The sequence below is a fragment of the Odontomachus brunneus genome, unplaced genomic scaffold, assembly GCF_010583005.1.
Source record: "Odontomachus brunneus isolate Ranch 3 - 2012 unplaced genomic scaffold, Obru_v1 Obru_scaffold_149, whole genome shotgun sequence".
NCBI classification, from domain to species: domain Eukaryota; kingdom Metazoa; phylum Arthropoda; class Insecta; order Hymenoptera; family Formicidae; genus Odontomachus; species Odontomachus brunneus.
Window position 1 is genome coordinate 255,608 of NW_022639599.1, and position 14,478 is coordinate 270,085.

At 44.6% G+C, this 14,478-nt stretch overlaps 1 protein-coding gene and 1 long non-coding RNA gene across 6 annotated transcripts in view; one reads left to right on the forward strand and one right to left on the reverse strand.

Annotated features, from left to right (window-relative positions):
- The window catches only part of LOC116850580, a 298,594-nt gene that overhangs the window by 52,052 nt on the left and 232,064 nt on the right, over window positions 1–14,478 (forward strand). The gene's annotated exons all lie outside the window — the stretch shown is intronic.
- Window positions 5,936–14,478, reverse strand: part of LOC116850578 (ras-related protein Rab-3) — a 10,064-nt gene continuing 1,521 nt past the window's right edge. For 2 of the 5 annotated variants that reach the window (XM_032829036.1, XM_032829037.1), the window contains exons 2-4: window positions 7,998–8,219; window positions 6,698–6,988; window positions 5,936–6,118 (exon numbers count right to left, since the gene is read on the reverse strand). In XM_032829036.1, the coding sequence (XP_032684927.1) occupies window positions 5,963–6,118; window positions 6,698–6,988; window positions 7,998–8,219 (669 nt within the window). In that variant the 3' untranslated portion in view covers window positions 5,936–5,962. Of the gene's footprint in view, window positions 6,119–6,697; window positions 6,989–7,997; window positions 8,220–9,337; window positions 10,829–10,925; window positions 11,312–14,478 lie in introns of those variants that run through there. The other 3 variants (XM_032829038.1, XM_032829034.1, XM_032829035.1) reach the window with 3 other exon arrangements.

Sequence of the window (14,478 nt, forward strand, 5' to 3'; positions counted from 1 at the left end):
ACACACACACACACACGTGCACATACAGACGCTCTCTTTTGTGCTCTCTTTCTCTCTTTCTGTCTCACTCTCTCGGGATCTGCATCGTTAACGGATTGTGCACATATACACGTACAATTAACATATACGACGTAGCGGTCGCATTGAGAACATCCATGATTGACTTCTGCTACAATTATACAGCTTATTTAGAGTACAACTGTCCGTTACAAATGGTCAACGTGACGTCTGCGCGATGTGAGTTTCTCATTTATTTCTTTACGTGTTTCTCTCTTCCCTTCTCTCTCTCCCTCTCTCTCCCTCTCTCTCTCTCTCTCTCTCTCTCGTTCTCCCTTTCTCATTTTTGCTTGTCGTGTGTGGAGTGTACTGGTAGGTTATCGTTTTATCTCGTTAATGTAGTTATTATTAATATTAGGCGTATATATATAGTACAGTTTACACACCGTACAATACATACATACAGATGCCCGCGACAACCGGAAGGATCTATCAACTTAACAACGTCCTCATTGACATCTTACAATAACGCTTGGACTACATCTAGACCAGATCGCGATTCTTCTCATCAATATCTATCTCTGCGCTCGTATTCTCTCTTTCTCTCTCCTGACAAAACGCAATAGAAAGAAGAAGGTAGGAACACTAGACACTCTTCATCCACTACTGTGCATGTGTGTGATTTTACTTTACACGCGTTGTGTTTTCATCTTGTGATTTCACGGTTTTGACAATATAATCGTGTGAATTTGTGTGAATAAAACAAGTCATAGCATATACGAATTTTTACATACGTTTAAAACAAAATTGACCACACACACACACACATACTGAGTTTCCATCATCTCGTAGTCCCACCTTCGCCTCTACCCGGTTTGGTTACCAAACACAAAGAGAGAAGCTCAGAAAAGCGCGGCTAAAAGCGGCGGACCCTACGAACGGCAATTGAAATCCTAAATAATCGTTCGTCGAGTTCATCCCTCAAAGTTGATCGTAGACAAACTAAGCGGCCGAGAACGTATGTTCTTTGTGACGAGAAACATACGCGACAACTGGGCGCGTCCCTCTCCCGTGTCTACAATAAAAATCCAACATCAATACCTGAAATTAATCTCGACCGCTGTTTTTTTTTTTTTCAACGTGACTGCTTTCCAGTCGCGTTTCCGCACTTCGCTTGTCTTGGCCGCGATTCGCCGCGTATCTCGCGATTCCGATCGACTCTCGTCGCGCGTTGATGCAACAATTAGTCCGGTGTCGCGGGCCGCGTGATTCTCGCCACGCACATTGCGAAATCCGCACGGCTAAGTTTAACGCGTACATTACACTTCATTACAGATTCAATGATACATGATAAATATCTCCTTGCCTCTCTCCTTCTCCTCCTCTTTCTTTTTTTATTATATCATTTATGTACAGAGGGCAGCCTGCCTAGTAGATTTTTAACGCCAGGCGACGACTGAAATGGCAAGCGGGGACGCCGGTGCTCCCTCGATAATTGACGCCAGATCGATGCACCTGTTCTTGTCCTCCTCCTCCTCCGATCGTTCCAATATCGTCGAATCCTCGTATTTAACATTGTCGCGACTTGGACGTTCTTCGGTAGAGTCCGGTACTGTATATAATGCTCGCTAAATAATCGTCGCGCTCGTAAATAATTTCGCGGGGAGCGTTAGGATCGATACAGCGCGATTAAATCGCTTAACGACAATTATTGATACGATACAGGAGCGTCGCGACGTCGTCGGCGTTGACGTTGCTCGACTCAGTATTTCTTCGCGGTCTAACGAAGGCGATTGAATTTTTCCGCGCCTGTCGTAATCTCGTCTCCCTGTCGATCGATGGGTAATTGGATTTGATTACACGTAGCCGCGAAGAACTTCCAGAATTGGAAGTTTCTCTCGCGAGACGCTTTAGTGCGCGCACGCGCGCCCGAAGAATATTATTTTTATCCGAGCGAGACGCGACGAGACGTAACGCAATATCTCGAACTTCAGACGGCGAGATCAATGCTGTGAGGGAGATCGTCTGTGAGGGAAAGCGTGTTTGTAAGTATCGACAATAATTGCAGTGCAATCAAGTTGTGCACTGAGGACGCTGGTTGACTCGTTTCGTCTCGTCGACGTGCTTCGCTCGCGACGAAAAACACAGTTTGGCGTCGCGTTCGACACGTGCAGCGGATTCGGCACTGTCATCGGGCGAAAATAAATTACGTACGATCGTCGTCATCATCATTGAGACAGGTCTAAATTTACGCCAGAGTTCACTCGCCTGCTACGAGTCAGCGAGTCGTCGATTGCGCGCGCATAATCGAACACTGTCAATTAAGACATCACAGCTCGAGAAATGCCGAAAATCTCGGAGACACAGGAAATTCGAGAATGACAGCTTCACTTGGCGCAAACGAAAACGAGATAAAGTATCTCGTTTGGAATATTCTGCTGTCGTGGAATTGTCTTTCCCTCAATTTCTCCTTGCATTTGGACAACTCACTTAATTTGCAGTATCCGATTATAAAGTCTTGCTCGCTCGCTCGCTCCACGGACTCGCGATGCTCGCTGTTGGCAACGTGGCAAGACAATCGAATTGTTCGTGCATTTTGTCGCGTGTCGCATCACGATTCCGCCCTCAATTCTCCAACTCCTCGTCTATCACGCGGCTCTTTGCGAACGAGCTGGAAATGAGTTCTCTGTGTCGTCTAATGTCCATCAAAAACGCTACGGAACACCGCTGAATCCCGAATATGTCTATGTTCGTTCACACCGTTTATATATATAAACAAACATTTGTCTAGATATTTTCTCGGCTATTGGACTTAATTACAGTTCCCGGGACTTCGTGCACATTCACTCGCGTGATCCGCGTCGATTAGAGAGGAGTTAAAGAGTTAAACAGACCCTCCAACGTTCTCGATCGACCGTTCATTTGAGTGTCCGGTTTGTTTTATAGAGCGAATGATTGACGTTTATTGTCAGAGGCTTTTTTTTTACTCGCTGTATTTCGCGATGCGTCAACTCGAGACATGGAGCGCCTTGGCCTCTCAGCGTGTCGGGTGTGTAATATTTCTGCGCGCGTGTACAATGTCAACATCGAGCGAGCAACATCGTCCCTGCTTTATAACGAACATCGTCATTAATTATTATCAACCGCAGAACAACGTCGATGCGTAAGAAACGAACGCGCCGAGTATCGAGCGCATTTTGCGCGTGCCTTTCGTTTAATCCCTCTTCTTCTCCTCCTCCAGCTCCTCCTCGCAATCTACTCCTTTCTACTCCTTTCGTTCTCTTCCCTTCTCTCCCTCGCGAACAGAAATCGAGATCGGCGTCATTTCGCTGGATTCAGATTTCGATGCCACAGACACGCGAGGATATCTTTCCTCTTCTACTTCTTCGTAGTATAAGAGAGTTAGTAAAAAAAGTAATATTTCGACGCGCACTAATTATCTGCGCGTAATTGCTGCGAGTAATGGCAAAAGTGAGCTTAGTAGGAGTTTATTCTAATAAAAAACTTTCTCGTGATAGAATTATAAGAAAATTGTTTATATGAAGTATTTAAATCTTATATTGGATATAGGAGAAGAGATATGATATCGAATTTATTAATAACGAAGTAAATATATATCATTATATTAAGTTATACATATAGACGTGATAAAGTCGTGTTGATTTGTGCATATTGTAACCTGCAAATTATGTCTCAAACAATATTTATTTATTTCAACTTTATTCAACAAAAAACGACAACTTAATGTAGAAGGGAATTAGACGGATATATGATAAAGAATATATTGCAGTTTCCATGTTTAATGAACCGAATTATCCTTTGAGCGGGCTGCTTTACTTTTTAAAACTGCATACGTGTAAAAAAATACACGAATATACACACTCCTTTCTAATCCTTCAACCAGTGCTCCCATCAACGACTATTAATGTTAACCGCGATTAAACTCGTTTCTCACCTTCTTCCAATTTTTTAGACGGAAACAGAGAATCAATGAAATCTCACATCGATTACTTAATTTCTCATGAAGCGGCTGTCCAAAGTAAAAAGGAAAGTTATATTATTGATCTATCTAATCTAATGGTTCATAACAAGTGACTGTGCGATCGAAACGAGCAAGGTGTGAGGTGCAACTTTCCGTGTCTATAGCATGGAAGTTTGTGCTTAACGGAATTGCACCGATTCCGTTTCTTACGAGGGAACCGTCACACTGTTCGATGTCGATTTCTTTCTCCTTGAAACATGTTGTTAAACATAAAATTTTAAGGGACTTGTACTTCTTTATACGTGCCAGTATGCAGTTTTAAGATATAAAGCAGTCCCCCTCCCATAAAAAATAATTCTACCCATTAGAGGTTCTAAATTAATACGGAAACTACAATGTGTTCTTTATAATACATTCGTCTTATTTCTTCTACATTAAGTTGTCGTTTTTGTTGAATAAAGTCGAAATAAATCATATTTGAGGCACAATTTGCAGGTTACAAAATGCACAAATCAACACGGCTTCGCCCATATGTATAACTTAATATAATTACATATTTATCTTGTTATTAATAAATTCGATGTCAAATGCGCGCGTTTAGAAATGTGATGTGAGAGAGATGTTTATTCCGTGGAAAGTTTAATTTCTGATTTCTTTATTTCTTTATTTTATATATTTCTATTTTATGTATACATGGTAGCCCAGACTCCCCTCCGCGATTTTTGTAGGAACGTAGAGCGAATTCAGGTGAACATAAAAGTCCTACATCGTTTTGCGATATTCGCAATAATAGTCGAGGTATTAATTAAAGTACATTAGTGAATGATTATCCACGATATGGTAGATGAACTGTAGTGACAATATGTGCTGTTGTGTGCTTGTATATTAAATTCAAATTGATAACCATGTAGATTTTTAATTATTAATTAAAGAAAATTGTTACACGATTATACGCGATAATGCACAAATCTTTTTTAATTAATATTTATAAATTTATGTAGTTATTTATGTAGTGCAAAATGGTAGAGGATCCTTTTGTTCAATTTGACCTAATGCATAAGTATACAACAGCAGACGGCGCCACTACAGCTCATCTACCATATTGCACGTGATCATTCACTAATCTACTTTAATTAATATCTTGAGATTTATTACGAATGTCGCAAAACAGTATAGAATTTGTATGTTCACCTTAATTCGTTGTACGTTCCCACAAAAATTGCGGAGAAGAGTCTTGGACATCCTGTATATAATATAAAAAAAGCAAACAATTAACAAAGAATAAAATTATACGGACAATTGTTGAACATTTTGTAGTTTTGATGATATTAATTAGGAACCAAGAGCTCTTAAATGTTAGTATTTAACAACATATTTCAAGGGAAAAAAATTGATGGCGGACAGTCGTGGCGGTTTCCCTATATGTCCAGCGAATGAACCGAAACGGGTTGCTCGCGATCGGTCTTTGGCTAACTCGGTCGCGTTTCGGATTATAATCGTTATGTATATATATATTTATATATTTATAGCGTATATATTAATCATATATATATATCATTTCGCGCCGGAAAGGGTGAAAGGAAACAAGTGAGAACGAAAGGCGACTTCCGAAACGATAAATGAAGTAACGAGGGAAACGACAAAGTGGACTAGTTAACGCGCCAGCGTCGCACACGACACTCTTTTTCCCTCTTTTTCTTCCTCCACCTTATTCTCTGTTTTTCTCCCTCTCTCTTTCACTCTTTCTCTTTTTCTCTCTCTCTCTCTCTCTCTCTCTCTCTCTCTCTCTCTCTCTCTCTCTTTCTCTCTCTCCCTTTCTTTCTCTCCCTTTCTTTCTCTTTCTCTCGTTCTCTTACTCTCTTTCACATGCGCAACACACACGAACACATACATGCACACACAGACACAATACGCGCGCGTAAACACACGCGTACGATCTCTCATTTTTCTCTTTTCTCATCTCTTCTACGTGTCGCAGCGTTTTTAGCAATTACAGTTGGTGTGTGTTGGATTGGTTGGCTGGTCGGTGAGTCGTTGACCCTTGTTCTGGGTCATACCGCCCGCCACCAGGGTCGGATCATTGTCCAAGGATTCGCTCATCTTGTCGCATATTATGTCCACTAGCTGCTCGAACACCGCCTGTCGAAAGGAGAAAATCGATCATCCGCATGACCTCGCGAGAGACGGGATCGATATGCCGCACGTTCGCCTCTAGATACGCTGGTAGTACAAAGCAAAGGCTCGTGCGTCGGGATTGGAAACGTGGCCCGAAAATTCCCGACGAGTTCCTCGATTACAGTATCGTCACGTAGAAACGATTAAAGGATCAAACGTTGCTTTTGATCAACTAGAGACTTGTGTTTGTAGACAGTGATACGTCGAGAGTGAATTAACTCCTCGAAAGCGCGATACGGTGAGGAGTGTCCTCGAGAATTCATCGTGACTATTTTCGTAACCGCTCGATTAGACTCTCTAGGTTGCGTTATTTCCGTCATGTTTCGTCTAAAGCATTAATAATCAACTAACGAAGACGAATTTCCTTTTGGATTTCTTTGCGATACTCGGGTAATATTTTGCGTGTAATATTAGTTGCTGATTCCTTCATCATGTCAAGACACAGAGTCTGTGCCTCAAGAGAGAGAGAAACAGAGAGGCAATTTCTCTCTGTCGTGAATGGTTATACTTATGCGACTCGGGACATAATGCGACGTGACATACCTTGACGTTAATGTTTTCCTTGGCGGATGTCTCGAAGAATCGCACGCCTAATTGCTCCGCCAACTGTCTACCCCTCTCGGAGCTGATCACTCTCTCCTCTTCCATGTCGCACTTGTTGCCGACAAGGATTACCTGGGCATTGTCCCACGAGTAGGTTTTTATTTGCGTAACCCAGTCTTGGACCGAGTTGAAGGATTCCTCGTTTGTGATGTCGTACATTAGGATAAAACCCATCGCGCCTCTGTAGTAGGCCGTCGTGATTGTCCTGTATCTTTCCTGACCTGCCGTGTCCTGTAACGACGAACGATAATCAATAAACGGTCGTGCAATCTGTTCAGTCGAGACAGAGAGAAAGAAAGGAAGAGAGAGAGATAGAGAGAAAGAGGAAGGACAGTGCAGAGAGATTATATCGCAATGTGTTACGTATGATCTTTCTGAGCACCGCGCAAGAAACACGTCACACACTGAAAATAAAACGTATCGATTAATGCACACCGCAGATTCATCGTCGGTAATAATATCGAGATATCGAGCTGTTAGTGTTTGTCTCTGTCCTGTACAAAATTCGTGACATGACGTCCTGATTCTGTTCGGCAACAGTAGTTTCGTTTAACAAACGGGCATACGCGAATTAAAATTCTAGTTATACATTAATCATGCAGATTGCGACAGATTTAAACTTGGAGGGCACTGTACAGATTCATGAGTCCTATTTTGATATAATAAATAATACATTGTCATCTGAAATTAATAATAAAGATTAAATTCAGGTGAAATATTGGGATAAACGAATTTTTAAGTAATTCTTGAACAAGTTTCTGCAAGCTTCTTTAACATGCAGAAAACTGCAGTGAGTCATCATTTGCAGTATCGAGGTGAGCCAACAACAACTTGTATAGTGTTAGATCGATGCAGAAGGTTTTGTAAGATGAAGTAGGAAACGAAATTATCCAATTTTAAAGGATTGATAATTTTTTATTTCAATGAGGACTTTCTATTTTCTTTTTAATACGCAAATTTTTTACGAGAATTTAATGCAGAAATGTAAAATATTTGGTACCAATTTTACATCATATCTCAAAATTCTTCATTGATCCTTCAAGTTTGACAGAAAATTTGCAGGATTAATGTAGAACACAGAATTTCGACTCAGCTCGCGTGAAAACATGATACGTTTTGAAAGATTATCTAAAGAAACGTTTACTCGCGTCGATCGAAATAATTAGAGGGATATGCTCAAATGTAAATCCATGTGTGTTAATATGTATCATTAAACGACTGTCAAGAGATATATACTGACCCAGATCTGTAACTTTACTCTCTTGTCGTGTCTGAAGACGGTCTTCACTTTAAAGTCGATTCCTACGGTCGACACGAAAGCCGAGGTGAAGGAGTCGTCCGCGTATCGAAACAGGAAAGATGTTTTTCCGACTGACGAGTTGCCGATTATCAATAACTTGAACATATAGTCGAAGTTTTGATCCGCGGCATCTTTCTGCCACTTCGGATCTTGGCCCGACATCTGCAAAAGCACCATACTCTAATTAGTTTGGAGAAATTTATTAAAAATTGCATGCAAATTTCCAAGAGATTTTACAATGCCATAAGTGGCGTCTAATGTTCTGAGGGAGATTCCGAGAACAAATCATTGGCACTTATAATTAATTAATCCTTTGCGCTTAATGTCCTTTGTGTATAAACTTGGATCGTTATTGACATTTGTCAGTGCGTAATGAGATATTAAAATAGATAAGTATTCAGTAATTATCAGGATGTAAAAAAACCGATGAAACTCTTCCTCATACGAGAGGATCACCGAGTCAAATTGATAATTGATAATTATCACAAAGAATTGATAATTATAAGATTTTAAGAAATTTTTCATGTAAATTCTGTAGCTTCTCGTTTACAAATCGACGATTGGGGATGAGGCAAGTCACGAAGTCAAGTGCGTCGCGACTGATTCAGCATACGCGCGTATCATAAAATTGCAACTCGGGACGGGATAGGATGGGCAAGAAGCAGCCGTGCGACGCAACAGATGAATTTACTGATGATTCGTCGTAGTTTATCGAACCACTCGAAACTGACACGGCGACGCAGTGTCGTAATTAAAGAGGAAAATGAAGAGAGAATTTTCATTTCTGAGGCGCACACGTCACGTGTAGTCTTTTTCGTGGAATCTTCTCCGCTTTCTTCATTTCTAGGTGCAACGCGGAGTTAAAAACAAAGTTTTAACAACGTGGAAAATAGGTGAATAGGTTCTCTCGCTGTTGATTCTCGTGAGCTCTCTCCGGTAATCCATAAAATCCGCCTCGCGCGACAAACATGTTGCACACGCGCGTTACTCTTGCCCTCTCTCTCCCTCTCTCCTCTTGCCTCTCTCTTTCTTTCTCTATCTATCTCACTGCTGCGCCTCTCAATTAAACCGCAAGCGGAAAATTCAATTAAGCCACTCGAGCGTGGGATTTATGAATCGTCAATATTATCGTAAGCGCGTGCGAGCGCCTAATTGAAGTCTATCGAGAGTTTCTCCTACGTTTCTCCCGCCCGCCGTCAACTTTGCTCGCACTCGACAAACGTCGCCGTCGCGTCGACGGCGTTCTTTGTATACTCGTAGTCGGTATGTAACTCCGGTACCGGATTATTCCTCTGCGAGGTAATCTCGACGATGGACAGCATACGGGCCATCCGCGTGCGCAGCTCGACAACGGAGTCCTTAACCGGCACGTTGGATGCGTTCCCGCGCCTCCTCGACATCATCTCCACGTCAACGCATTCGTGACGTCCGATCCCTCTCGTCTCCCTCTTTACTCCTCTCCTCTACCGCACCTTTCGATCACGTTAAGCGGAACGACTCTCTCTCTCTCTCTCTCTCTCTCTCTCTCTCTCTCTCTCTCTCTTTCTTTCTCTCTCTCTTTCTTTCTCGCACTAGAGTCCCGTTTTATTAACTGCAATTTCATCAGCCACTTTATTTCCACCGTTTTCGCTCTGCAGTCCCGTTCTACCAGCTGTGATTTAATTACCGTCTGACCGATCGTACGCAGTTTTCGAAGAGCGAGGTTCATCGATGCCGCTCCGTTTGTTCCACACGATTGTCCAGCTGAGCACTTGCGATCGCGTGTCGCGATAAGCGTGAATTTACAACGTCAGACGCCCACTTGTTCGTCGCCCACTTGGTCCTCGTTTCCACTGAAACTATCTTCCTTCCGTGATTGACATTCGACGATTTGGATTCGGATTATGGTCGATCACCTTGACGTTCCTCCGCGACACAATACCCGACCTACCAATCGTCTCGCTTGTTATTAGTTAATTGATTGATCAGGAAAAAGTCCGAATACGAAGGAGAATTGCCGTCAGGTGCACCCGGAGCAAACGTCGCATCGCGTTGACGCGCTGTTACTCAGGCCGGCTCGAATAATCCGTGGAGCGAAGGCGAGCGGCGACGTGGCCACATTTGCGGTTGCTTCCGTTCCTCGTTCCACGACATCGTGTTCCTTCCGCGACGATAATCGGACTCACGAGCGATAACGTGCGGTTCGCACGCGCAGGTGCGTACAATTTGCATTCGTGTCGCTTCGCAATTTATTCTTTCGTTCGGAGCCCTTGTCGTCCCGTCTCGTCTCGTCGTGCAATGCACAAGACTGATGCAGTTTGCTAATACAGTTTGCTGATGTAGTTTGCTAATGCAGTTTGCTAATAAGAGCTGGCGGGGGCTCGCGGCAGCGGAGAGATAATTGCGTGACGAATTCAAGTATTGTCGAGGGAGACAGATTTCTTTGGAGATTACTGCGCGGCAGGAAAGGGCTCACCTGGGAAGATGGGTGTCGGAAGTGTCGGCGATAAAATCGCGAAGATTGTAAATACCGCGAGCGTACTCGGGGATCGCATGCGGCCCTTGCGGACGCGAAGAAGAACTTGTTCCGTTTTACCTACGATTATTTCGAACGCGGTTATTTCTCGAGTCGACTTCCGTGAAAATTGCCTGTCCCTTTGCGCAGTTCTCAATTATCGACATTACGTATCTCGGGGATTAAAGCGTGGGATCGAAACTTCGCTGGGGAATAGCGTCCAATTAAAGCTTAATTAACTTGGCCGCGCATCGCGCGTGTTTTTATGAACTTAACGCGAAAGAGTCGCCGTTCGACGTTCTTATTAGAGAACAAAACGAGTCGGTAATGAAACTTGCCGGTGGTTTGGGTCGCAGGCGGCGATGGAAACTTACGATCTTTTTTCACACGCGTTTTCTCTATTTTAAGCGTCGCGACGGAACCGGGACGATAATCTGTGTGCACGTGTCAAGAAGTATCGCGCGGAAGTATCGCCGACGTTGTGCCGTAAAAATAGCCACGGCCGCGGCATGCTGCGCGAAAATATCGAAATTTGTTTGAACATCGAACACTTGCGCGCACTCTTTACTCACGGGGTAACATTTTGTTTACGATACATCTCTCGGAATACTCTTGTGCGCGTACGCGCTCAACGACACGCTGCGAAAATAGACTCCTTCCACGAAGTGGGGAAGGGGACGGAGGGGAAAACTTCGTCTCAACGAAATGACGTCTAATCTACGTAACGTGACAGTAATTAACGACGGTGCATCGCCTTTTGCAGTTTGCTCTGCTCATGCGGAAGCGACGCCGGTCATGGCGACGATAAGAAAAAATAAAAAAAAAAAGAGGAAACGAAGGACAAAGAAAAACGAGGGAGAGGGAAGTTAAAAGGGAAGGAAAACAGTTTCCGAGCTAATCGATTACTGGACTGGTCGGCTGCGGCTATACTCGCGGTTGGAAATAAATCGGTGGATCGAGAGAACTATAAATACGCGCATGTAAAACCGCGCGACTGAAACGAGGAACTTTTAGAATCCGGTAGCGGGTCCTTATCGATTCCTCACGTTCGTATGTGCAACTTCACGCTGTATAGCTCGCTCGGCGAATAATAAATGTATTCTCTCCTCTGTTCCGCGAGTGACGAGCTCGCGAAGATTTCCGGAGCTTTTTGTGTGAAAATGGAAAGACAACGTATGTACATCCGAGTTTAACACACGTAAATTTTCATCGACTCGGACTCTCCCACAGGGGAGAACTTAATTCGATGCATCACACCTGTTTCCGCGACCTTCAGATTAGAATCGAGGCGAATTTTCAGCTTCGCCTGGTCGCTCATCGCGAAATCAAGCGACGAACGAGATCGCTTTTGGCTCTCTTGAGCGCACGTACAGAGTCGTACAATCTCTACTTACGTATAAGTCAGAGATTATTGGCGTTCCGCCATTCCCGATAAGAGGAAATTGATCTTGGATGGATAACAGGGCGCACCGTGGCGATCTGTCAGGTTGGTGCGCTTGCCGCGCGCGTTTGCCAAAGAAAATATAGAACGAAATTAGCCACTTTCGAAGGATCAAGAATCCTTACGAGAATAAAGTCAACAACTCCGACTCGGTATTCTTTTAGACGCTTAGACAGAGAATTTAAGAAAAGACTGATCAATCTTTCGCGCAAGAACTCGATATTTCCGTCTATCTCGAACCCACTATATGGCTGTCGCGTTTACGTGTCACTGCTCGAAGAGTACGTGGCTGCAGAAAACGTTACAATACGTTTGGCGACGAGCTCGCGTCCAAGGAGCACCGTGCATAATTATTTCACGAGAGGCGCGAGGCGTACGCGCGCACGATAAAAGGGAGAGGATAAAATCTCATCCGGCAGATTGCGCCATGCACACATACGCGTACGCACTCACGTACACGTACACACATGTATGCGCGGCGCTCTCGGTGTTACACGGCACGGTTAAGGAAAAGTGGGACAAGGTTTTCCGAGCGCGATAACGATATCGGCGCCATATGTCATGCCGCCGTTAACAACGGTCCCGTTCCTGTGGTGAGAAAAAAGACGCGAGAGAGAGAGAGAGAGAGGGAGAGAGGGGGGAGGGAGGGGGAAATAAAAAAGAAAACTTTAAAAGAAGGAGGGAAAGGAAAGAAAAATAACGCGCACCTGTGCATTGTTGCACGGTGTTTGCACGGTGTTTGCTCCTCTCCTCTACCCTCTTGCCGGACACGGCTGGAAGGTAATTGAGCGTTCCGCGAGACAAATGATGATCGAGGTGGACGAGTATTTCCACGGAGGTCAAGTGGATACGGAAATCGATGACACAACGACGACGACGACGACGACAACGACGGGACAAGTCCATTCCTCCTTGCGACAACTTTGTTCGTACGGGAGATTACGATTTCACGAAGTTAGTTTTGCAATCAGCGTGGAAATATTGCGGCCCTCGAGCCGAACGTGACTCGTGTCGCGCCCGAACGCTTTTCTCACCGTTCTGAGCGGAATGGCAATTTCTCACTTTAAGAAAGTTAATCTCCCGCCACTCTCGCCAAGGTGAATTTCAGATCTCGAAAGAGACGTGTGTCCTTTCTGGTGAGTTAAAGATGTTCATACTGTCGCTTTCGCCAACTCGAGACCCGCGTGCGCGATAAATAAATAAGAAACAGACGCGCATGAATATGCAGAATGCGAGAGATGATCTGCGTCCTTGCATGGGGACGGGGTATATGAGAAATTTCGCGAGGAGTCCTTCGTTTTTCATTGACCGGGTTTCACGGCGGCCCGATTCAAGGCGAGCTGCCTTTCAGCGGGTCATCGGAGTACAATTACTGGCTCGTTTACCGCGCACGCATAATCTCCCGATTCGTATTCGCAGTCACGTCCGTCGACGACAGCGACGAACGACGGCGGAGCAAATATTTTCGGAGAAGATCGATTGTTATAACCCGATGCCCGCCCACGCGCTCCTCGCGCGCTCTTTCGCACCCGCCCGTTACGTAGTTTCGATTTCAGTGCATCGCAGAATGAACGGCAGCGGAAGATGGAGTCTCTCGGCTTACGTCAGAGACACGCGCGTTAGCGTAAGGAATATAAGTCTTTAACGACCCCGGCGCCCACGTCGCCGACGAATAATCAACCCCCTCGAGACGCCGACTGTGTGTCGTGACAGGCCTTATCTTTGTCAGACTGCGAGAAATACATCTGTCGATTACGTCGAACACCTCTCGGTGGAATGACGATTCGGGGCGAGTAGACGATTGCTATTATGATACCGTGAAGCAAAACGGAGGATCGTCAAATTGACGACAACACTGTACGTTGAAGCGCGACGACGAGTCAAGCTGAGCTAACGAGATTGGTCGAATGAGACGTATAATCGTACGATTGCGAGAAATTGTTCGATGTGCCCGAGAGTAAGATAATTACAGAGAGGCGAGCAATCAATGCTACGCGTATTGTGACAGTGCTGTATTCACGAGGAAGTGGTTCGCGTCACGCTCGATCGCTTCAATTTCTTATCAGTCCTCCGAGACACATTCGGTGCAGTGCACATGTACCGGGAGCCTCGGAGAGATCGATGATGTCGTTGCTCATCGCACGACAATTCGGACGATTCCGAGGAGTCCCCGAGGAATCATCATCGCTGACGATCATCACGCTCGATTATAGGAACGGCACTCAGCTGGGTGTTGAACGACAGGGAGTTAACTTATCGGCTTCCGCCTCTTCGTCTTCTGTTTCTCGGTTAATTCGCGTCCAAAGGGGAAGTTGAGGGGAAAGAGAATTTGTGACAGGTCGCGATCTCGATTGGCGAGGTCTCTAAGGGTGGGCAAACCGCCCTCGGCGGAGAAAAGGGTTGGCGCGAAACGCCGGGGCGAGTGGAGGAATTGATTGTGCTCTCTCTCTCTCTCTCTCTCTCTCTCTCTCTCTCTCTCTCTCTCT